Source organism: Cervus canadensis, chromosome 19, assembly GCF_019320065.1.
Source record: "Cervus canadensis isolate Bull #8, Minnesota chromosome 19, ASM1932006v1, whole genome shotgun sequence".
Classification (NCBI taxonomy): domain Eukaryota; kingdom Metazoa; phylum Chordata; class Mammalia; order Artiodactyla; family Cervidae; genus Cervus; species Cervus canadensis.
Genome location: NC_057404.1, coordinates 39196468 through 39218412, shown reverse-complemented (window position 1 = coordinate 39218412; position 21945 = coordinate 39196468). Strand labels below are relative to the sequence as shown.

Sequence of the window (21945 nt, the reverse complement as noted above, 5' to 3'; positions counted from 1 at the left end):
AAAGGTAGAAGTACTGCTTTGGCTTCAGGGGATTCCTAATCCTTCTCACTCTCTGGTTTTGCATGAGGGATTTAGCTTCAACCCTGGAGGATTGGCAGGTCATGCTCTATTTAATACTCTAGTATAAAGGTCAAAAGTGAAGGGGTTTTAAAGTGAGTACATACATAGTCTTTCTAATTGTAGTTATGCCTTTTCAATTAGTTTATTACTTTATTTCACCAACAATGAACTATTAAAAGACATTATCTTCACCCTAATGCAAACAAAATCAGTATTAGCTGGAGATGCTTATAGAAGTCACCTGAAAGAATTTCTTAAAAAATAAATTTAATACCAGTTAGTGGTTATTTCTACAGTATATCCTCACAATGGCCGGTTTTGGTTGTCACTATAAGAAATACCTATATGTCTTTGAAATACGACTTTAAAATGAAATACACTGAAGTGGGTATCAGGGCTTTCCAGGTGGCTCAGTGGTAAAGAATCTGCCTACCAGTGCAGGAGACACAGGAGATGAGACTTGGATCCCTGGGTTAGGAAGATCCCATTGGAAAGGAAATGGCAACCCATCCCAGTATTTTTGCCTGAAAAATCCCATGGACAGAGGAGCCTGGAGGGCCACAGTCCATGGAGTAACAAAGAGTTGGATGCGATTTATCAACTGAGCATGCAGAAAGTGGGTATCATTGTGAAGGTAAAAAAAAAAATTGCACATTTACAAGATGGTTGAAATTATTGTCCTAGTATTATGCAAATGAAATTCATGGCTCAGGATAAAATTTTCAGAGTTATTAATATACCTGAAACAACATAGATTGAAGTGAAAACTGCGTCCTCTGGAAAAATGTAAAGAAAAGTTGAAGTGTTTCTAGGAATGACAGAAATACTTAACAGAGGTTCAAGTGAAGAACTTAGTTTATGAATTTTGGATTTTCTACATTGAAGAGTTTTCAAGTGCTTGTAAGATAAAGAAAAGCAGGGAAAAAGAAAATCTTTGACCATTTTTATCTTCATCCTTTAAATGCTTATATGTTCTAGTCTGGACAAAGAGACTGCCTGAGATTCAGTCATCTTGAACGTGCACATAGTGTAAACTTGACACTTGAACTTAAAGGTAAAACAAGTATCTTATACACAGCTTAATTATGTTATTGAATTCTATTTTAACACTTTTGTCATTCTTACATCATGTTTCTGAATTTAAATTCCCAGGAGAGAATCATGCTATAATCTAAATGCAATAAATGCAGCTAGCTATTGAAGATTAAAAATACTACTTTAAAAGATATGAATATGTGGCTTGTGCTCAAATAATACAGTTAGAAAACGTGACTGAGTCTTTGGCTAAGGTAAGTTCTCATTGTGTGCTAGTAATATAGTCATGTACCTGCTCTTAGAGCATCTTTGAATTTCTTAAGAATGAGATGTTAATAATTTAAGGGAGAAATGTTAGTCAAACTAGTTAAGAAATTCAAACCTATTTTACCAGTAATGCTATGACTCTGTACATATTAATTCTCTACACCTGTTTCTATATCTATAAAATGGGAATGATAATACTACCCATCTCATAAGGCTTTTATCCAAGTCAATACTAACATACTTGAAAACAGTTAGGAAAAACCATACACACGTCAGGAGCTCAATAACTGTGAATTCTTCTACTTTAGCCTTTTCCCTCCTAGTGACAATATTCACAGCTTTCTTATTTTTCCCCATAAAGGCCTTTTTGTAATACAAAAAGTGAATACAATAAAATACCATAGAAGCCTAATCGAGCAGAAAATTGAAATGTAGAGATGAAAACAAGTTTATTTTAAGCAGAACACCACATGTCATAGATTAGGCTAATGAAGAGTTTAGCTCCTTCACCGTGGATGTGTGGGTGCCAACTCACACATCCAAGAAGCCAAGTCTCTAGTGTGACAGGTTTCTTCCGTCCCTCCCACCACTGTGTACAATGCTCACTGACTTGAAACTTAACTGAGTGAGCAGTCATGCAAGCAAAAGAAAATACCTCTCCATCCAGACGAGGTCAAACTCCGACCCCAGGAAAACATATAGGCAACACCTTGCTTTAAAGCAGGAATACCCAGCCTTGAGATCTAATGTCTGGTGATCTAGGTGGAGCTGATGAAATAATGAAAGAAATAAAGCACACAATCAATGTAATGCGCTTGAATCTTCCCGAAACCATCCCCCGCCCATCCCCTGGTCTATGGAAAAAATTGTCTTCCATGAAACCAATTTCTGGTGCCAAAAAGGTTGGGTACTGTTGCTTTAAAGGACTTGGAACAGCAAATTGAAGATGCAGCAGCATATAAAACTAAGTAAAAGCCACTTCCACTGACAGTTCCACAAAACACTGCAAGGCCACAGTTGATGAGTGAGACACAGATCCTGCTTCAGAAAAAGCATGCGTGACATGTGTTAATGTTTATAAAAAACTCCCCACTCTTTTAGTTTGCAAGGGCTTGCTTTTAGTCCAAATAATATTCTCCAGAATTTCTTGGGCCTCTTGGATCCCCTGTCTTGCAGCAACATGAAGGAGCATCTCTATGTCCCTAGGAGAGAGAGTTACTTAGTAGAATCACAAAGAGTGAATTCAAAGAACCTGCATGTCCAAGTGTTTAGGCTAAGGGCCAGGTTAACACCTGTTTAGACTCATTCTAAGGTACTGAGTGAAACACTTGCTATTTCATCTGGGTTTCATCATGAGTGTCTTCATAATAAAATCAAAAACTACCCAAAGAAACAGTCTTACAACATCAGAGTCCAGCTGGATACTTTTGCCCTATTTAGAAAAATTTTTCCAGCCAAGACTCTTAGGTAATGTCTGAGACACCCCTTTCTTGCAAGCAAATTCTATATTTTGGTTTAGAGTAGTAACTGGAGAGGGGCTCCATTCAACCTGCTCATCAGTCAGTTGTAAAACTGCCCACCAGCAGTTGTGAAAGAGAACGCAGACTGCCCCGTATGATTTGGCTGCCTCCCATTGGTCATTTCAAGATTTCATCACCACGTAATGCGTGAAACCACTATCCCTGAGTGTTACACCAAGTCCCTAGACTCACCCCATCCTTCAGGCTCTCACTGAGACTCCCTCTTTCTGAACCTCATCTACTCATCAGCCTGAGCTGGATTAAGGTCTACAGTTGGGGGGTGGGGATTACACACAGAACATGGTAATGGAATACATGTCAGTTGCATTTCTTAAAACAAGCTGAAAATTGGACAGTTTATTTGGGGGGAGGCCTATGAAGATGTTCCTGACTCAGAATCTCTGCATGAAAATATCACAGATTATGAACTACTCAAAAACTTTAAGAAAAACTTCTCCAGAGAAGATAGTAGCATTTCTCTTGAGACTGTGAGTAATCAAAAGGGGATTCATCCCATAGACACAAACAGAATTTGTGTCCCAAAAGAGATTTCTACCTTATACTCTTCTATGTTCTATTCTGTTTATGAGAAAATGCTATACAGCTGTAAAGATGGGACTCCTAGGAACCTTAAAAATTCACAGGAGACTCTTAGGATCATGAAATAACCTGGCCTTTCATTTTGGACTCATCAGGTACCTTACAAATTTATTCCATGGGCTCTATGAATGTATATGAATCTTATATTCTTTTACTTTGTGACTTTTATCATAACTCATAGCACTGTAAGTAGATAAAAAGGCAAGAGTGGGAAGTGCACTATATATAAAACGCTTTCATCTGTCAATTGCAGGCAATGTATGGGGGCACGTTTAGAAGGAATGACATCTCAGCTGGAAGGGAAAAGACTGCTAATTTTCATTACCCTACTGCCATGGAGCCAGTCATGTTTTTCAGTTTTCCGACTGCAAGGTTAAAGGAACCATGAGGATGGTCCTGCTGGGAGGCTCGTCTGAAAAAGAGAGGAAAAGAAAACGGAAGTGGAAATCGGGTTGGAGAGGAATATGCAATAAAAAACAAGGAAACAATGCTGTGAAAATGGATTCCCTTAATACAACCAAAGGCACTGCTAATACAAATATGTAAGCATTACTGGAAATCATGGGGTTTCCCAGGTGGCACTAGTGGTAAAGAACCTGCCTCCCAATGCAGGTGACAGAAGAGAGGTAGGTTTGATCCCTGGGTCAGGAAGATTGCCTGGAGGAAGACATGGCAACTCACTCCAATAGTATTGCCTGGAGAATCCTATAGACAAAGGAGCCTGGAGGGCTACAGTCCATAGGGCCGCAGAGTTGGGCATGACTGAGGGACACACTGAAAAATCATTACTTCTGTCTTTACATTGGGACAAATGTTAATAAGCCTCTTTCACGAAAAAAAACAACAACAACAACAACTCTTATTTGAAACAAAGCACTTAAAAAACTGATGTTGTAAGAATATTTCAATCATTTATTTGTTCCAAACTCATTCATCAGCTTCTCCAAACATTAAAATCATTACAATCTTCTCTCCAAAATATATAGGAAATCAAAATATAGGAAGGAACCATCTGGGAATATTAGGAATTCAGTAGCATGTAACCTGATTCTCAAGCACTATTTTAGTTGCTGAAATATGTAATATGCCAACACTTTCCATCAGAAATTTCTACAAAGATGAAAATGTTTGGCGTCTGTGCTTTCCACTATAGTAACCATTAGCTGTGTGTGAGTATTGAATACTTGAAGTGTAGATAGTGCAACTGAGAAACCGAATTTTTTTAGTTTATTTAAGTTTAAATGACCACATGTGGTTAATGGCCATCATATTGGACAGTACAATTTATATAATTATTGCCTTGCTACTTTGCAGTTCTTTTCATTTATTTATGATTAGGGGGAAAAGTCCAAAATACAAGGAAATGTACAAAAGTTTTCTATCTCTAATGCATAAACATTTTGAAAAGTAAGCAGGAAAATAACAACATCCAGTGGGAAAGTGAGAAGACTGCATGAACAGACTTTTCACAGGAAAAAAAGTATTAAAATTACAACATGCTATGTGTGCTTAGTCACTCAGTCGTGTCCAACTCTTTGTGACCCCATGGACTGTAGCTCACCAGGCTTCTCCCTCCATAGAATTCTCCAGGCAAGAATACTGGAGTGGGTTGACATTCCCTTCTCCAGGGGATCTTTCCAATCCAGAGATTGAACCTAGGTCTTCTGCATTGTGAGTGGATTCTTTACCATCTGAGCCACCAGACATTTAGATAAGAAAGCTTCACAATTGACCAAAAGAAAAATTTAACAAGGCACTTATTTAATAAATAAATTTAATGACTCACGAACCATAAAAGATATTTTTAAAATATGCTGGGAGAAATCTTGCCTTTGTAATGCTTTTCCCATCCCATTCCTGATAGTGGACTCCATCACTGAAAAATGGAAATGTTTTTGAAATTGGCTTTTAACTGTATGTCCCATGTAAGGAAGATCTGGTTTATAAAATATTATTTAGGGCAACACTTCTAAAATTTTAATCCACAAGCTAGCCACCCCAGAATCTTGTTATAATGAAGATTATGAATCTTCATTCATTATAACAAATGAACCTTATTATAATGTTTCAGTAGGGCTGGCTTAAGGCCTCAATGGCTGCATTTCTAACAAGTACCTGCCTGGTGATACCAGTGCTGCTCGTGTGTGGCCTAGGTCTCAGTAGTAAGGGTCCCAGCTAAGCAGAGTTAAACACCAACCATGCTGAGCTATTCCAGACCCATGTCATTCCCTTCCTGATTCTCAAAGGTACTTCTGTTGGCAGGTGAATTTGATCAGAATATCCACTTTAAACTTCGTGTTGAAATGTGTTACTGAAATGGCTTCCTCTGCTGGTTCCTTTTTACTTTATAAATCAGTGTGGACTTCTAGAGCAGTGGTTTGACCTCCCTACACATTACAGCTACCCAGGATGCTTTTCAGCACAACTCAGTCAATCTGGAGTTGGGCATTAGTATGTTTCAAAAGCTCCCCAGGGGATGCTAATACGTAGCCAGACTCGTCACCCACTATTCTAGCAAGAAGACAAAAGGCATCTGAGAAGGATGATCTCATCAATACGAGGGCAATGGCAAAGCCATGGCCATGCTCCCTGCTCACTCGGATAACCGAACACTTCTCTGCATCATAGGAGACTCTGATCATCAGCATTACCCTATAGAAATAAAATGCATCCATGGTAATTTTAAATGTCCTGATAGCCACATCAAAAGTTTTAAAAGGAATAAGTAAAATTAAATAATATACTTTATTTAATCCTATATACCCAACATATTATCATTCGATGTATAATCCATACAAAGAATTGTTAGTGAGATATTTTATATTCCTTTCTTCACATGAAATCTTGGAAACCCCGTGTGTACCTTACATGTACAGCACATCTCCGTTCACACTAACCACACTTCAAGGGCTCAGTGGCCTATGTGGCTAGTCACTGTCATATTGGACAATATCACTTTAAAGAATACTATGGCAAAATTCCACTTTCAGGGGTTCCTACTTTTGAATACATTGAGACTTCATGAACCCTAAGCCAGTTCTCTATATCAAGCGACTTTGGCCTTAGTCTTAACTTGTCCTTGTTTTCTACCACAGTCTCCTTGTAGAATGGAGTTTCTAACATCTCAGAGCCTATTTATTCCCGTTGTCTAACCTTTAGAGTGTCAGGTAAAGCATTCAAGTCTTTGTTTCCAAAGTTATTATTACTTTCTCAAACTGCAAATAGAATATATATTTTTCTGTGAGGACTCATCACACCAGTGCCATACAATCAGAATTATAAAAGCTACCCATGGAAAAATTTGTATATTGAGTGGAATTTAGGCCCAAAATAGAATAAAAAATAGATAAATGTATTTCTACTTTTGAATTCAAATGAATGTGTCTCTAATTGTCAAGAGTTCAAAACTTTAGTAAACAAGGTAATGCTAATACAGTGCTGTTAATCACATTATTGATGTTCTGGATCTTGATCTAGAATGGTATATATTCTCCAGTTTAGCTCTTTTAAAGCTAATCTGTTGTTTGCTTACATTGTGTAGACTGTTTTTAAATGCATCAGACACATCACTTCTGTCACTACTCCTACCTCACCGCTGAGTGGAAAAAGAAGTTACCAACACTTTAAAAAAGTGTACCTTATTTTTGTTCTAGGGAAGAAGCACCAAAATCATAAGGTTTTCTATCTCAGCACTTCCTGAAATGACAGCTCTAGAGTTTTGCTTTTGGTAGGGGTTGTTTTTCTTACCTAAACCAGTGCATTGCCATCTCTTGATCCTTCACCACACCAGCTCCTGGGTGGAACCAAAAGGTATCACAGAAAAAAGGGACTCAGTCAATTATTAACTAAAATCGTCTATAAACCTAGAGATACATAAATAAATTCTAACCAGCAAACGCCTCCCCTTCCTTTTCCCCTAGTAAAATGAGCACAAGATGAGCAAAGGAGTTACCTTTCAGGTATCTCTGGCCAACAATATGCTGGGCACTGGGGTACCCCAAGTGAGCATAAAGATGTGCCACATGGAAATGGAAGCTCTGGGAACACAGCCAGATGTAAAGCAGAGAGACCATGCTTCCTGATATGACTAGGAGCTACAAAAATAAAAAGAACAGAAGAGAAGTGTGGGGATATACTTACGGTTCAGATGTGGGAGAAATGAGTATATTCTATAAGGAAGGCATTTCAGGATGAGATCCATATGATTTACAGATGAAGGATGTTCCACATAGGTCTCTGTTTATAGGGGAAATTTTTATTATCGCTAGTCTTTTATTTTTAATCATTCTGGTGATATATTTTTAACTTTTTGGGCGATGTAATATAACTGGCTTGGGTAACTACTTAGTATTGGATACTGACCAATAGGATCTTAACTGTTTATAAAAGGAAAAAAAAATGAAGGCAGAAACAAAAGAGGAAGCAGAAAAGAGAATTAACATGTTTACTGTTTGGGCAGAAACAGTGGGTGGTGAGGCTAAGATGGGAGGGAGGTTCCTGCCCTGTTCTGCCAATCCGGAGAACCCACAGCCCTGGTCTCCTTCTCTGACAGTTTTGGCTGCAACAACAGAAATAAAAGACCTTCAGATGGCACTTTCAGCTTCCTCCCTAAAGAGGTCCAGGTGAGCCAGTGGGTCTCCAGAAGATGAGAGAAGATGAGAAAACTCACAGCTTGCTAGGGCTGACATAACCAAATACGACAAACTGGGTGGCTTACACAACAGAAATGGATTTTCTCACAATCTATAACCAGATGTTCCAGATCAAGGTGTCAGCAGGATTGGCTTTTTCTAGGCTTTTCTCCTTGACTTATAAATGACTGTCTTCCTATAACTGCCTCATCTGTCCTCTGTAAACTTCTGTGACCAAATTTCCTCCTCTTATGAGGACACCAGTCCTATTGATTAAAGTCCATATTAATGACCTTATTTTAACATATTTACCTCTGTAAAGATCCTGTCTCCAGATACAGTCACATTCTTAGGTACAAGGGCAGTGTCGGGGTGGGGGAGGTTAGGACTTTAACATATGAAGTTGGTGGAGGACAAAATTCAGCCCATACCAGTAGCCTTGTCTGACGGTGGAGGATGCTTCCTAAAAGAGCTGGTGGATTAGCAGGAGCCTTGACATCAATTTTTTTTTTTTTTTTGTCATTTTTGACCGTGCTGCATTGCTTGCAGAATCTCAGTTCTCTGACCAGGGATCAAACCTGGGCCATGGCAGTAAAAGCCCAAATCCTATCCACTAGGCCACCAGGGAACTCCCAACATCAATTTTCTCTAGCAATGTGAACATGCCTCTAAGTTCCCTTCAGGAAGCTCTACGAAGTGAGGTTCTTTCCCATGAGAAGCTTGTACTTCAGCCATGGGTTGATGCCCAAACAAGTTTACATCATCCATCAACCGAATCAATGTGGCCATTATTGTTTTGAGAAATATGGCAAACACTTTCTGAGATGTTGATTCATGCAGACATCAGAGGCTAAGAGGCAACTCAGTCTTGTGGGGCAGCCTTGAAATGCAGCAAGACCATGAAGAGCTTCACCAGCAAGGACAGCTCAGGGCCCCATACCCTTCTCTTACCCTCACCTAGCTGGATTCTGAGGATGGCCTCAGATTCTGAGAAAAAACACAGTGTGATTGACATCTTCCCTCTCAGATACGATTTTTCTTCTAAGAGAAGAAAAAAACATAGCTTCAAACTTAAAAACTCAATTCTCTATAGCTGCCATGAAAGCTAAATATCTATTACTGATTCCAAGATCAAGAGCTTAAAAATAGACTTTTAAACTCAAGTCTTTTAACCAAACAAATCAATCAGGAATTGAAAATTTGGAGAACAAGAGATGGTGTTTTACAGACTTTCATTTAGAATCTTAATAAGCACAAAACAAAGATCATTAAATATATTTAATGGTCATATTGAAGATATACTAGAGAAAAAATAATTATCTTAGCATAGTCCAGTATGAACAAAATGATAAGTTATAATTCTAAATATTTATACTTACACAATAAGTTATATATTACTCTAATTTCTACAATGTAACTTCAACTTTGATAACATATCTCTTTCCTCTTTAGGGAGTTGTTGGTTATTCATAATAATGTATTGAAAAGTCTGTTTCCGTCTTTGTGTGACTGCATTTATGATAGTAGTGGTGTTCCTTACTGTTGAAAGTGGTTTTTTTTGTTTTTTTTTTTTTGGTCTCTGTGCATATGTGTGTGCATTGGAGGAGATTTTAATTTTTTAATCCTATTAGGGCATCCAAAGTCATCTCTATTGATCCTGCTTCCTGAACGAATGCTCTTTCACATATTTCTATATGTCACAAGGTTTCACAGAAGATGAATGTCTGTTTTGAAACTCTTCAAATCCTTTTTGAAATTATGTCATTTATTCAGTATTTATTTTGTATGTGTCAGACACTGTTCTAACCACTGTGAACAAAACAAGCAAAATTCACTGACCAATTGTAGCTTAAATTATAGTTGGGGTAGAAAGTGAGTGAACAGACAATAAATTTTTTAAAAAGTAAAATTTATATTGGATGATAATAAGTGCTATAGAGAAAGAACAGAAGGATAATAGGGAATAGTGTGAAGCAAGAGGTACAAATTTCAAAAGGATAGATGAAAACAATGGGCAAAGAAAACTAGAAAAGTAAGTGTGATGGTGGCTCTGTTTAACAGAGTGAACTCCAATGAGCATCACAGAATGTCCAGAAAGATTTGAGAGAATTATATCAGCAAAGACACTCATAGGGACAGAGATGGCACAAAATAAAAAGAGGTCATTGAACCCCTGATTTTCTACTTATAGGAAGCAAGCTAAGAAAACTCACCTGCAAAACATGCTTCCTGTGATGAAGAAAGGAAGGATGAATCAGAGAGTGAAGCCAAGGGCTCAGAGGATGGAGCCAAAAGTCATGGAGAAGGTCTGGAGTCATTCCAGATTTTGGAATCCAATCAAGGAACTTTCAGTCTTTGTCTGGGGGGACCCCAGAACTGCTCTAGACTGAGAACTCCTTTGTGACTCCCACTTCCCCCCCGTTTTTGAACTGAAATGTCTATGGCAGTTTTCCTATGCTGGTCCCAACATTATATGTTGGATGTGTGGAGTCAGATGACTTGTCTCTTTAGTCTCATGGGTCACAGGTAAACAGATATTGCATTCAAGGAGTTGTACTTGAGTTGTATGTGGAGAGCCTCACTCACACCAAGGATTTCTGGGGCCACTAGAAGCTGGGAGAAAAGTATGAAACAGAGCCTCCAGAAATAACCACACCTGCCAATAACTTGACCTCAGACTTCTGGCCTCCTGAACTGTGAGAGAATAAGTTTCTGTGGTTTTCAGCAGTTTGTGGTATTTTTGTTACCTAGGAAATAAACACACCCTCCAAAGCAAAGGTTAGTCAGGCTTACTGTCTGGTATAAAAGATTAGGATTCCCCCAAATCAGGGTTCCTGTGATGTAATTCAACCCGCTGTATGTGAATTGTCACCTGGCTCACCCGATTCCACCCTCTGGGCATTTGGTTTTGAAAGCCAATAGGGCTTGCTTTCGGGGCTTCCCAGGTGGCACTAGTGGTAAAAAACCCACCTGCCAATGCAGGAAGCGTAAGAGACATGGGTTCAGTCTCTGGGTGAGGAAGATCCTCTGGAGGAGGGCATGGCAACCCATTCCAGTTTTCTCACCTGGAGAACCCATGGACAGAGGATCCTGGAGGGCTAAGATCCTATAGGGTCACAAAGAGTCAGACATGACTGAAGCAACTTAGCTTGCACATATGTGTACACATCCACATAATACCATTTATTAATTTCATCTGCAAGCTTCTTCTATAATATAATTCACTTGGACCAAAAAACATATATAGGCTTAGTAAGAACATCTAGGCCATTTTCCATAATCTACATACCCAAATGGCAATACTGATAAAAAAGTAAAAGTCAAATTTGTTGCTGTCATCTATAATTTTATGCCATCAGCTTAAAGCAGTGAGTCTATGCCTTCCCCCAAATCTAAAACCCATTTTTATTCTTTTCCAATTTTAAGGAGCTTCCATTTTCTTCCTATAAGCTCATAAATATTACTTACTTATATTCCCCTTTATTGATTGATGCTTGAATTTTTTCACATATCCTTCTTTTATCTGGGTTCATAGGCAAATACATTATGTAAATATCAATCTTTTGAGAGAACGCTTTATCTTCTTTCTCTTTGGACCATTTGTTCATTAAAAAGAAATGAGCCAGGGACTATGCTAGATACTAGGTAGTGATCAAAACAAAAACAAGAATGAAAACACATATATCTTATGATATGGAAGATAAATACTAATAACAAAATATGCAAGTAAAATTACAACTGTGGTAAGTACTAGAATGAAACTGTATAATAAGGAAGTTCAACTTTTCATTTCTTTGTATCAAAGAGTATGGGTTAGTTTCGGGAGGGTGCAGCTGGAGGAGACAGTGGAAAAATTAAGAAAAGTTTTGATCAAAGGCTATGTTAGGATTTTGGTCTTATTTTAAGAGCAATAGGTAATCTCTGGAGTGTGTATGTATATGGGAGAGGGGGAGGGTGACATGAGTTAGGGAGGAACATGATCATTTTGAGTTTCAAAACTATCACTCTGATCACAATATAAAGCCACAGCTGTCAAAGTGAAGTATGCAAGATGTTCCACTGGGGAGCAAGGAAAATATTTGAACTTCTGTGAACATAATATATTAAAAAATTTAAGCTCTACTGGTATTTAGCCCAGGGATTCATTTAGTCTGTGTGTCAGATGATCATGTCACTTGGGGGAGTAGAGATAAACCCGGGCTAACAAGACTCTCCACAGCGTTACCTGGGAACCCTCATTCATTCACATGCTTTCACTCATTGGCTGTGTCTCAGTTTGTGTGTGTTTGAGTTCATGGACTGATAGTTTACTTACAACCTTGATAAAGTGGACACAATTTCAAAACGACTCCTGTAAAGGAGCCTGGCCTGAAGTGAATGCTAACATTGCAAGGCTTAATGACCAAAATAATTGCCCTGGGCTTCTGACTTGCAGTGACTCCAATCACTGAATTAAGAGGACCAGATTAGGATCCCCTGAGTAGGAGAGGGGGCAGAGGTGGCTGACTTTTGTTTGGATCTCATTGGGCTCAAGAAGGGTGGTACAGCAGGCTGCTGGCTGTGGGTGTTGGGAATTTTACAGATGTCTAGACGTCTGAGTCATCTGAATAAAGGTGATAATTTAGGTTTTATAGGCTTTAATGAAAAGTTAATTTTAAATATCAAAATTTCAATTTTTAAAATTCTCATATCATTTATGATCTATCTTCCCTTGTTGTGAATAATTGAAATTCTGTATTTACTCTGATGTTTTTAAAGTTATCATTTCTAAAGTTAAGGGCAGATGTTTTCAATCGGTATTTAGAAGAGAATTTCACAGTATTTTTTTTTATCATGAGTAAATGTGTTAACGACTTTTAAAAGGGTATTTGTTTTAAAAAGGCATTTGAAATCAGCCATTTAACTTTTTAAAGTATGAAATTATAAAACATACAGAAAATAAACTTGATTCCCATGTACACACCAGCCATATTTGGTAGGTTTTTATTTTGCCATATTCACTCCAGATTTTTTTTAAAGAACTAAAGCACTGTAAAGATAAAAACACACTCATTCTCATCTCTTACCCTCTCTTCTCACAGAAGTAACAGCTAAGCCAGCATTAAAAGTTCAACTATTGTGCTGAATTTTTAAGCAAGAACAAGCTAAAGTTAGCTACATCACCAAGCATTAATCCTAAAAATCAGCATGAAGGGAAAAAAGGAAATTCCAAGCTCTTTCAGTATTTCGTAGAGCAGGACTGAGTGGCTGAGCGCACAGACACACAATATTTAACTGCAGCAGCACTGCTAAAACTAACCACAACATCAAGTTGCTTTACTTTTGGTTGGAATTTTTTAAGGATTATGGTGTGTGTTTATATCAACAAGGATCATAAGCCAGAGATTATTTTTATATTGTAGTTTTCTTAGTAGAAATTTATTAAAACACAAAATTCATTAAGAAAAAAAAAAAGAGTCTTAAGTGTATCCTTTGTGATAGAAGACTGAAATCAGTATTTCAGCCCTGGCTATAGTCAGTTCTACAAATCTGAGGACATAGTGCTACGCTCTATGGTTACAAAGATAAACATATGACCTGGGCCTTGATTTCAAGCATTTCAAAGTTGTGGGCAGAGATATAAGCAAGTTGCAAAACAGAATGATAAGATCTTTTACAAAGATACAGAGTGTACATAGTTTCAACGGAGAGAAGAGGGTGGTACTTGTCCAGAATTAAATTCCCTATCTTCTTCCTCACAGCTCACCCCTTCCTCACTTCCCTGGCATGCATGCTCAGACTCTAGGTCCTGTCTGACTCTTTGTGACCCCCATGAACTGTAGCCCACCAGGCTTCTCTGTCCATGGGATTCTCTAGGCAAGAATACTGCAGTGGGTTGCCATTTTCTTCTCCAGGGGATCTTCTGGATCTTTCAACCCAGGGATTGAACACATGTCTCCTGCTTGGCGAGCAGATTCTTTACCACTGAGCCACCTGGGAAAACCACTTCTCTTACATTCAATCAGCTCCAAGTTCTGTGTAATCAGACTCCTAAGGTCTCTCACATGTTCACTCTTCTCCTTCCCCACTGTTGTAGACTCACTGTAACCACCACCATCTCACCTGAACTCTTCAGGACGGTCAGAGGATCCTCCTTTTCTTCCCTAGTGATGGGTACTCACCTCTGTTACAGTATCAGGGATACCACTCCCACCTGCACTCACTCATAAACCCACATTTTATAGGCTCCACAAAAGAAAGGTTGTTCTGCTTATTTTTGTTTTCCTTTGTATACCCAGCTACCTGCCTCATACACTGTAGCTCCTTTAATAGTTCAATGAATGAGTCTAAGTGAAGCAGAAATTGAACTTAATTTACAGCATTCACTGGTTATCTCTAGCTTGTCCTTAGCTTCAGTTAGGAAGCTAACTGAATTCATTGAATTCATTTATTGAGAAATAGGAAAACATAAAATACACTGGTAATTTACAAAATGAAAATAGCTTTAATTACAAAAAAAGAAAAAGAAAAGAACCTGAGACAACAGTTTTGAATTTGCTTTTACAGTACCTCAGTGGTTGTTACTAGTCCAACTTGATAGCCAGGCTCACAAGCCACAAATGGGCTTCAATCCAACAGTCTGTTTGCTCAGCTTTATGGAGGGAAATGGGAGAGGAAATACAGGTGGTATAATCTCTGCATTCATCCGGGGGCTTGGAAGCCACCCCTCAGCCACATTGGCAGGGTGGCCACAGAGCAGGTGTGTGTGGTCCCTGGGCCTCTGTGAGGCTGCCCTCAACTTTCCACCTGTCTTTCAAACCATTCCAGTCAGGTCAGCCTAAAGCCTGCATCACCACTCACTGCACCCCAGCTGCACAGACCAAGGGTAAATAAAGCATGATAGACACAACATTCCACATTTTATCTTCACTCTGCTGTGGCCAAGGAAACAGTGCCATGAGGAGACATTCCAAGGCAGGTCTGGATCAGCCCAAACCTGCTGTTAACCCTTTCCTCATGGCCTTCTACCCTTTCATGCCCTCAGTTTCAATAAATAACTGATCAACAGGTAAACTGCAGTGGGGGGAAAGGGGAGTTCCCCAATGGCTTAGTAAAATTCCAATGCAAGAGATGCAGGTTCGATCCCTGGGGTGGGAAGATCCCTTGGAACAGGGAAAGGCTACCCTCTCCAGTATTCTTGCCTGGGAAATCTCATGGACAGAGGAACCTGGTGAGCTACAGTCCATGAGGTCGCAAAGAGCCTGACATGACTTAGCAACTAAACAACAAGAAGATAAACTGGGAGGGAAAAGATACTCTCAAATAAATTACAAGAAAATAAAACCTGAGAGGAAAAAGAGGATAATAAAACTTATGGCTTCTCCAATTAAGTGCGTGACTCTTCTCTCATGGTTGCCACATGTCTCCTATGCCATCCTACGTATTCACCCTTCCTGTGAGTGTTTAGCCCAGGAATAATCTCTGCACCTATTTCCTGAATGACAGATCTGGTCCTCATGTTGGAGGGGAAGCCGGCAGCAGCGCCTGCAATCCACATGTATGTCCATGCTGCAGAAAAAAACTAGTCCTGGTTAACATTAGGGGAGTGAAAGCTTGGGGAACATATAAGGAATATCGAAAATCACTGTTAGATAAAAGAGAACCACAATAATCAGTTACAGGAGCATGCATTCTTGAATGTCCCTTGAATCATAATTATCTGTGTAGAAGGCTAAATATATAAGCTCAAACTAGGATAAAACTGGCATTTTCTTCTCCTATATATACATTAAGCAACTGTAGTATTTTTTATTAGTAGTAGTATTTAGTAGTAGTATACTACTACTATTTTTTGGTAGTAGTATTTCAGATTAGTAGTAAAAATGTGTATTTTGAGTGTTGGGTGTTTATATGGCCAAGAGAGTCCCACTGATGTTTGGGACCAGCTTAACGTTATAGACAAGATAAAGATTTCATTCGAGGGATTTTTTTTTCTCCTACTTGGGAATAATTTCCCTATTCTAAACTTTGTGGATGCATTTCCAGACTAGTTAATAGGTAATTAGTCAGGCATCCTCATAAAAGTTTTCATGTAAGGTGATTTCATATTTGAAAAATAAAAAGGATAATGCCATATCAACCACCGGTTTAATACAGGCCACTAGGGCTTAGCCTGGAGAAGGAAATGGCAACCCACTCCAATATGCTTGCCTGGTGAACCCCAAGGATAGAGAGCCTGGTGGGCTGCCACCTATGGGACTGCACAGAGTCAGACACGACTGAAGCGATTCAGCAGCTGCAGCAGCAGGGCTTAGCCACTAGCTCTTAGGGAACAGTTAGTTTACTGCAAAACTTCAGTTTTTTTTTTCACAATTGTCAGACTTGTGATTAAATATCATGCAATAAATATATATTCATGTATACTCCCTCCTGAAACCTCATTAAATTGAGAGGAAACCAATCAGAGAGGTGGGGTGGTGGGAGAGAGAGAGAGGGAGAACAGCAAAACAAAAAGATAAGAGAATTAGAGCATCTTCCCAGGAAATCTGATTTCCAAATATAAGAGTTCCATAAAGAAATGAGTAAAAACGAAGAGGAGAAAATTATCAATCAATTTAAGAAAATTTCCCAGAACTGAAGGACAAGAATTTCCAGACTGAAAGGTCACACCATAACTGAAGGTGATGTCCAGCACTACAGGAAAGAAACAAATCACATAAATGAATATTGCTGAGAGACTTTAGAGCACTGGCCAAAGAAAAGGGAGGGAGGTGGGAAGGGGGTTCGGGGTGGGGAACACATGTACACCCATGGCTGATTCATGTCAATGTATGGCAAAACCACTACAATATTGTAAAGTAATTAGCTTCCAATTAAAATAAATAAATTTAAAAAATATTTTTTTAAAGAAAGGGGATTCTAAAAGCTCCTGAGGGTGGGGGATGAAAAGAGAAGAGGGAAAAGGGAAGGGAAGTTACATACCAAGAAGGATGAATCAGAATACTCCAGATATCTCAGCCTCAAAGCTGCTACCTGGAGCATAGTAGAACCCTTCAAATTTTAAGATAAAAGCCCTTGAAATCTATAATTCTAGACACCCAGTCCAACTATCACATAAGTTAATGGTAGACTTAGGATATTTTCCTGTTCAGATACAGAAATGTCACCACATCCACCTCTCACGCAGTCTTGTAGGAAATTATTAGAGGATGCACTCCATCAGGAAAGGACAATAAACCAAGAAGAGGTAAATCTCAGGATCTCAGCATCCAAGGATGAGGGATCCAGTACAGGAAGAGAGCAAAGGGGATTTCTGGGATGCTGTGATGGACATATCAGGAAGACTCCTGAGAAGCAGGTGGTGAGAACAAATTTCCAGATTGGAGCATTAGGAGGCAAGGTGTGTCTTCAAGAGAAAAGGGAAATCTGAGATTATCCAAAGTGTTAGAATATATTAAGAGGAAGGTAACGCTTTATAAAGCAACACAGGATGAATTAGACATAAGCATAAGGAAAATTAAGCCAAAAAAAATAAAGATGAAAGTATAACTATCTAGGGAGGGATTGGGGGCAGGAGGAGAAGGGGACGACAGAGGATGAGATGGCTGGATGGCATCACCGACTCAATGGACATGAGTTTGAGTAAACTCTAGGAGTTGATGATGGACAGGGATGCCTGGCATGCTGCGATTCATGGGGTTGCAAAGAGTCAGACACGACTGAGTGACTGAACTGAACTGAACTGAGACAACAAAATTATAGAAGAAAGTAATTGTAATCATTGTGTTGATGGAACTCAGAATAGGAGACCCCTAAATATACCCCTTGGCATATTTAATATTTTAAGTTGAAAGAGTCTGAGAAAACTGAATAAGCAAGAGGGCCTCTTTGACCTTCTCCTGCCCCTCTCCCCTGAAGCAGGTCACGTGATCCTTGCTTGAGAGGTACCCTCCCTATACCTATAGGAAAGGAACATCCTTGTCTCTAGGACCCAGAATCCAGATGAACAGGTCTTGCTAAGTTTTCCTTATCACTTCACTGACTTCACATCCTTTGTCCTATCACATTTCTCCACAGCTGTCCATTCTTCATCAGACCTAGCAAAAACATTCAGATTTAACCACTTCTTCAGATCTTCGTTTCTTTATGAAGGTCCCCATGTCATGTAGCAGTGTTAGTCACTCAGTCGTGTCCAACTCTTTGCAACCTCAAGAACTGTAGCCTGCCAGGCTCCTCTGTCCATGGGATTCTCCAGGCAAGAATACTGGAGTGGATTGCCATTCCGTTCTCCAGAGGATCTTCCTGACCCAGGGATCGAACCCAGGTCTCCTGCATTGCAGGCAGATTCTATGCCATCTGAGCTACAGGGAAGATCCTATGCAAAAATGTGTTAAATAAATGTGTATGCTTTCCTCCTCCTATTAATCTGTCTTTGTCAGTTTAATTTTCAGACTCAATCAAAAGAGTCAAGGAAAACATTTTTCCTCCCCTATAGTATACTACATGGGTCAGCTGTAAATGATATTTAAATGGGCATAATAATAAACATTGAATAATGGTTTAGCAAAGAGGAAGCTGTAGCTATACTAGAACAAAAAAAGGGTAACCGTCTTTGAAGGACAGGAGTACCAAGGTTAGAAATAAGAATTTATCAATAGTAATAAATTGAACAAAATAGTACTACATGAATGTTATTTATAAATACCAGGAAAAAGATCTAAAAGTTGAAAGTAGTTTTTGAGGAAAAATAATCAGGAGAAGGAAGGTAGAGAAGACTGCTGTTTTGAAATGATAAGCCTTGTGAAATACTTGATTTTTTTTAAATATTGCATCTGTTTATAGCATTAAAATAAAATTTTAATTTAGAAGGTAGAAAAAAGACTTTTATCCTCAGAGACTCAAATTTAATTTGTAAATAATGACAAATGAACATTTTAATGATGGTTGACTTAGGAAAATAAGGATTGAACAGGTTTAGACTCTTGTGACTTCCTCCTGGCACATACTGAGGGCATAATGATTCTACACTTGATCTTAGCCAAAAGGCCGAGAAGCAATGGCATAATGATTCATAACTGGTAATACCATTAGGATACTTTCTGAGGTATGAGATTCTCATCTTGAATACCATCACCGTGTAACCATTCTGCCAAATTTGAATGGTCCTATTTGCACCCCGCAGTCTTTCTTCCCAGGTGGCTCAGTAGTCAAGAATCCGCCTGCTAATGCAAGAGACACAGGTTTGATCCCTGGGTAGAGAAGATCCCCTGGAGAAGGAAATGGCAACCCCCTCCAGTATTCTTGCCTCGAGAATTCCACAGGAGTCTGGCAGGCTAAAGTCCATGGGGTCATAAAAGCATCAGATAGGACTCAGTGACTTTTAAACAAAAACAACAATTTGCACCCAGCAACCCACCTGTCAGACTGCTATATGGACCAGTTTAGATGGCAACAGGGAATACAAGAGAGTGTTTCCATCATTAACTGTCATCATAGCTTGTTTGTCATTTCAATTTAATCTCACATTTATTGCAATGAGAACTAACACAGTGCTGGCATTTATCTGCTATAAATATCAAAACGAAACTTTGGCATTATAGGAAACATGGATATTTTGATAAGGACTTTCTGTCACACCATTTAAGTAAGTTTAAATGGTTGCAAATTATAGCTATTTTGGTAACATCATCAATTTTTTAAAGAGAAAGATCTATTGCTGAATTATTAATAATAGGTATTTTATACAGACAAGATAGTTGTATAAATTTATCAGCACTCTGCAAGGAGGAAGATGCATAGCTTCTTCCTGTTTTGTTTTCTCTTTTTTTTTTAATCAGTGTATTTTCAGGTGGCCGGTGATAATTCATCCAAAACAGATAAGAACGCTTGGTTATAACAATAAAAAACAAAGAGTAATCTGTCTCTTTTCACAGTACAGGTCACCCATATCATTCAAACTATACAAGTAAATCACATTCATTTTACATTTTCTTTTGGATTAGCTGTAATTTCTTGGCAATGAACTAATGAAATAGGGCCCATTAAGGGAGGACAGCTTCCTAGGAGTTGTCTCTTTATCTTGTTGAGAGAGAAAAGAACTCTCCCTAAGGCAGAATGGGGACCATGCCTGGCATAATCAGCAAACTCTCAGTTGTCTGGACTGATATGGAAGTCACTTCCTTGTCAGAACCAAAGACTAGAATTCCACTTTGCGGTTCAAAGTCAATGGAAAACTGAAGTTCTTAAGTTTCAACCAAGAGGTAAAAGAGGGCGTTTGAAATCTTCCATGTAACATCTCTGGACAATACACAAGATATCTTAACTGTAGTTGCCTCCAGAGGGGAGAATTTGGTGGGTAAAGGTTAGGAGTGATGAAGTAGGAGTTTGTGATAGGGGATAAGTGGTTCCTCTTACTATAGTTCTTGAATTTTGCACTGTATCCATATGTTGCAAAAGTTTTTTTTAAACTAATTTTTTTAAAAACCTATACATAAGGAAGTATCTATAGTCTTAAAATATTCATATAATTGCTGTTATTCAGACTCAGTATTGCCTGATAGCATAGCAGTTACAATAGTTTCTGTTCAAGAATATTCTGTAAAACTAAGTTCTACCTTAATATATTCCATAGCTTTTTTTCTTGATTTTCTTTTTTTTTTTTCTCTATGTTTATTAGTTGAAGGCTAATTACAATATTGTAGTGGGTTTTGTCATACATTGACATGAATCAGCCATGGTTTTACACGTATTCCCCATCCCGATCCCCCCTCCCACCTCGCTCTCTACCCGCTCCCTCCGGGTCTTCCCAGTGCACCAGCATTTACCTGCATGAACATAATCCAGTTTCTAATACCTTAGAGTAAGAGGATGTGAAAATATGAATGAGCTGACAACAGTAATAGCAAGCAAGTCTCATAGTAGATTTTTATTTTCCTCACACAAGTTTCAACTTTTTAAAAGCTGTTTGATACCAAACAAACTTTCAAAACATAAAAACATTAACTGAAATTGATATTAGTCCTCCAACTTTTCAGCTAAGTTTGTATAAATTACACTGTGTTTATGATTTCTATCAGCTGACTAAAAAAATGGGAAAATGCAAGGCTAGCTATCTGGTGTCAAATAATCAGCTAAATTTTAATGAGTGTTTTATGAGTTCTTTGTTTACAGGTTTTTAAATAAACTAACTGGTTAAGTCACGAAGTCCAAATTAGTGTGTACACATAAATTTTGAAAAACTTTTGATGCATATAATCTTGAATAAATCTGTCTTCAATATATTCTCCAAGAAAACAAACATTTCCTCTGTTAATTCTTAACTGCAGCATTGTGGAAAAATACAGTGTGGCTCCTATGTTATGTAACCATGGTTTACAATTAGCACATTTCTCCCTCTTTTCCTGTTGGTCTCGTGCCCGGGAATTGAGCCCTTACCTCCCATGTATTCCATGAATCACGGGCGTGCGCCTTGTACTTCCGGGGCAGAGTTGTTCCCAAGGCATATGTGTCACTCGCCTGGGATCTTCGTTTCTGGTTTTGAGGCATCAAAGGCGTCATCTTCTTCTTCCCCAGTCAGTGCCTCTGTTCCGTCTGTGCTCACCGGCTTGTGTTTGTTGTGTTTGGCCCAATGGACTCTCCAGGGGTCCTTTATTCTTCCTTTCTCCTTCTCTGGAGGCTTATTCCCTTTCATCCTCCCCCCAGGCCCAGTTTTGCTGGGTAACTGGCTTTTCTCTTCTGATTTATGCCTGGGGTAAAGCAGCTGTCTTTTAAAGATAAGAACCAGAGAACAGAGATATCAAAAAGACATGAAGAATAACCTAGGAAAGACAAAAAACCCTTGTCCCTAAAAATGT

The 21945-nt window shown here is 38.7% G+C and overlaps 1 protein-coding gene and 1 pseudogene across 1 annotated transcript; both read right to left on the bottom strand.

The window, feature by feature from the left end:
• Window positions 1-1794: 1794 nt before the first annotated feature.
• On the bottom strand, window positions 1795-21714 carry LOC122422345. The gene is made up of 5 exons (XM_043438816.1): window positions 21527-21714; window positions 7435-7576; window positions 7230-7275; window positions 3808-3894; window positions 1795-2564 (listed from the first exon to the last, which is right to left on the bottom strand). Exons 1-5 carry the CDS (start codon window positions 21647-21649, stop codon window positions 2438-2440), a joined length of 525 nt encoding a protein of 174 aa, XP_043294751.1. The 5' UTR covers window positions 21650-21714; the 3' UTR covers window positions 1795-2437.
• On the bottom strand, window positions 18985-19150 carry LOC122422426 (annotated as a pseudogene).
• Window positions 21715-21945: the final 231 nt, after the last annotated feature.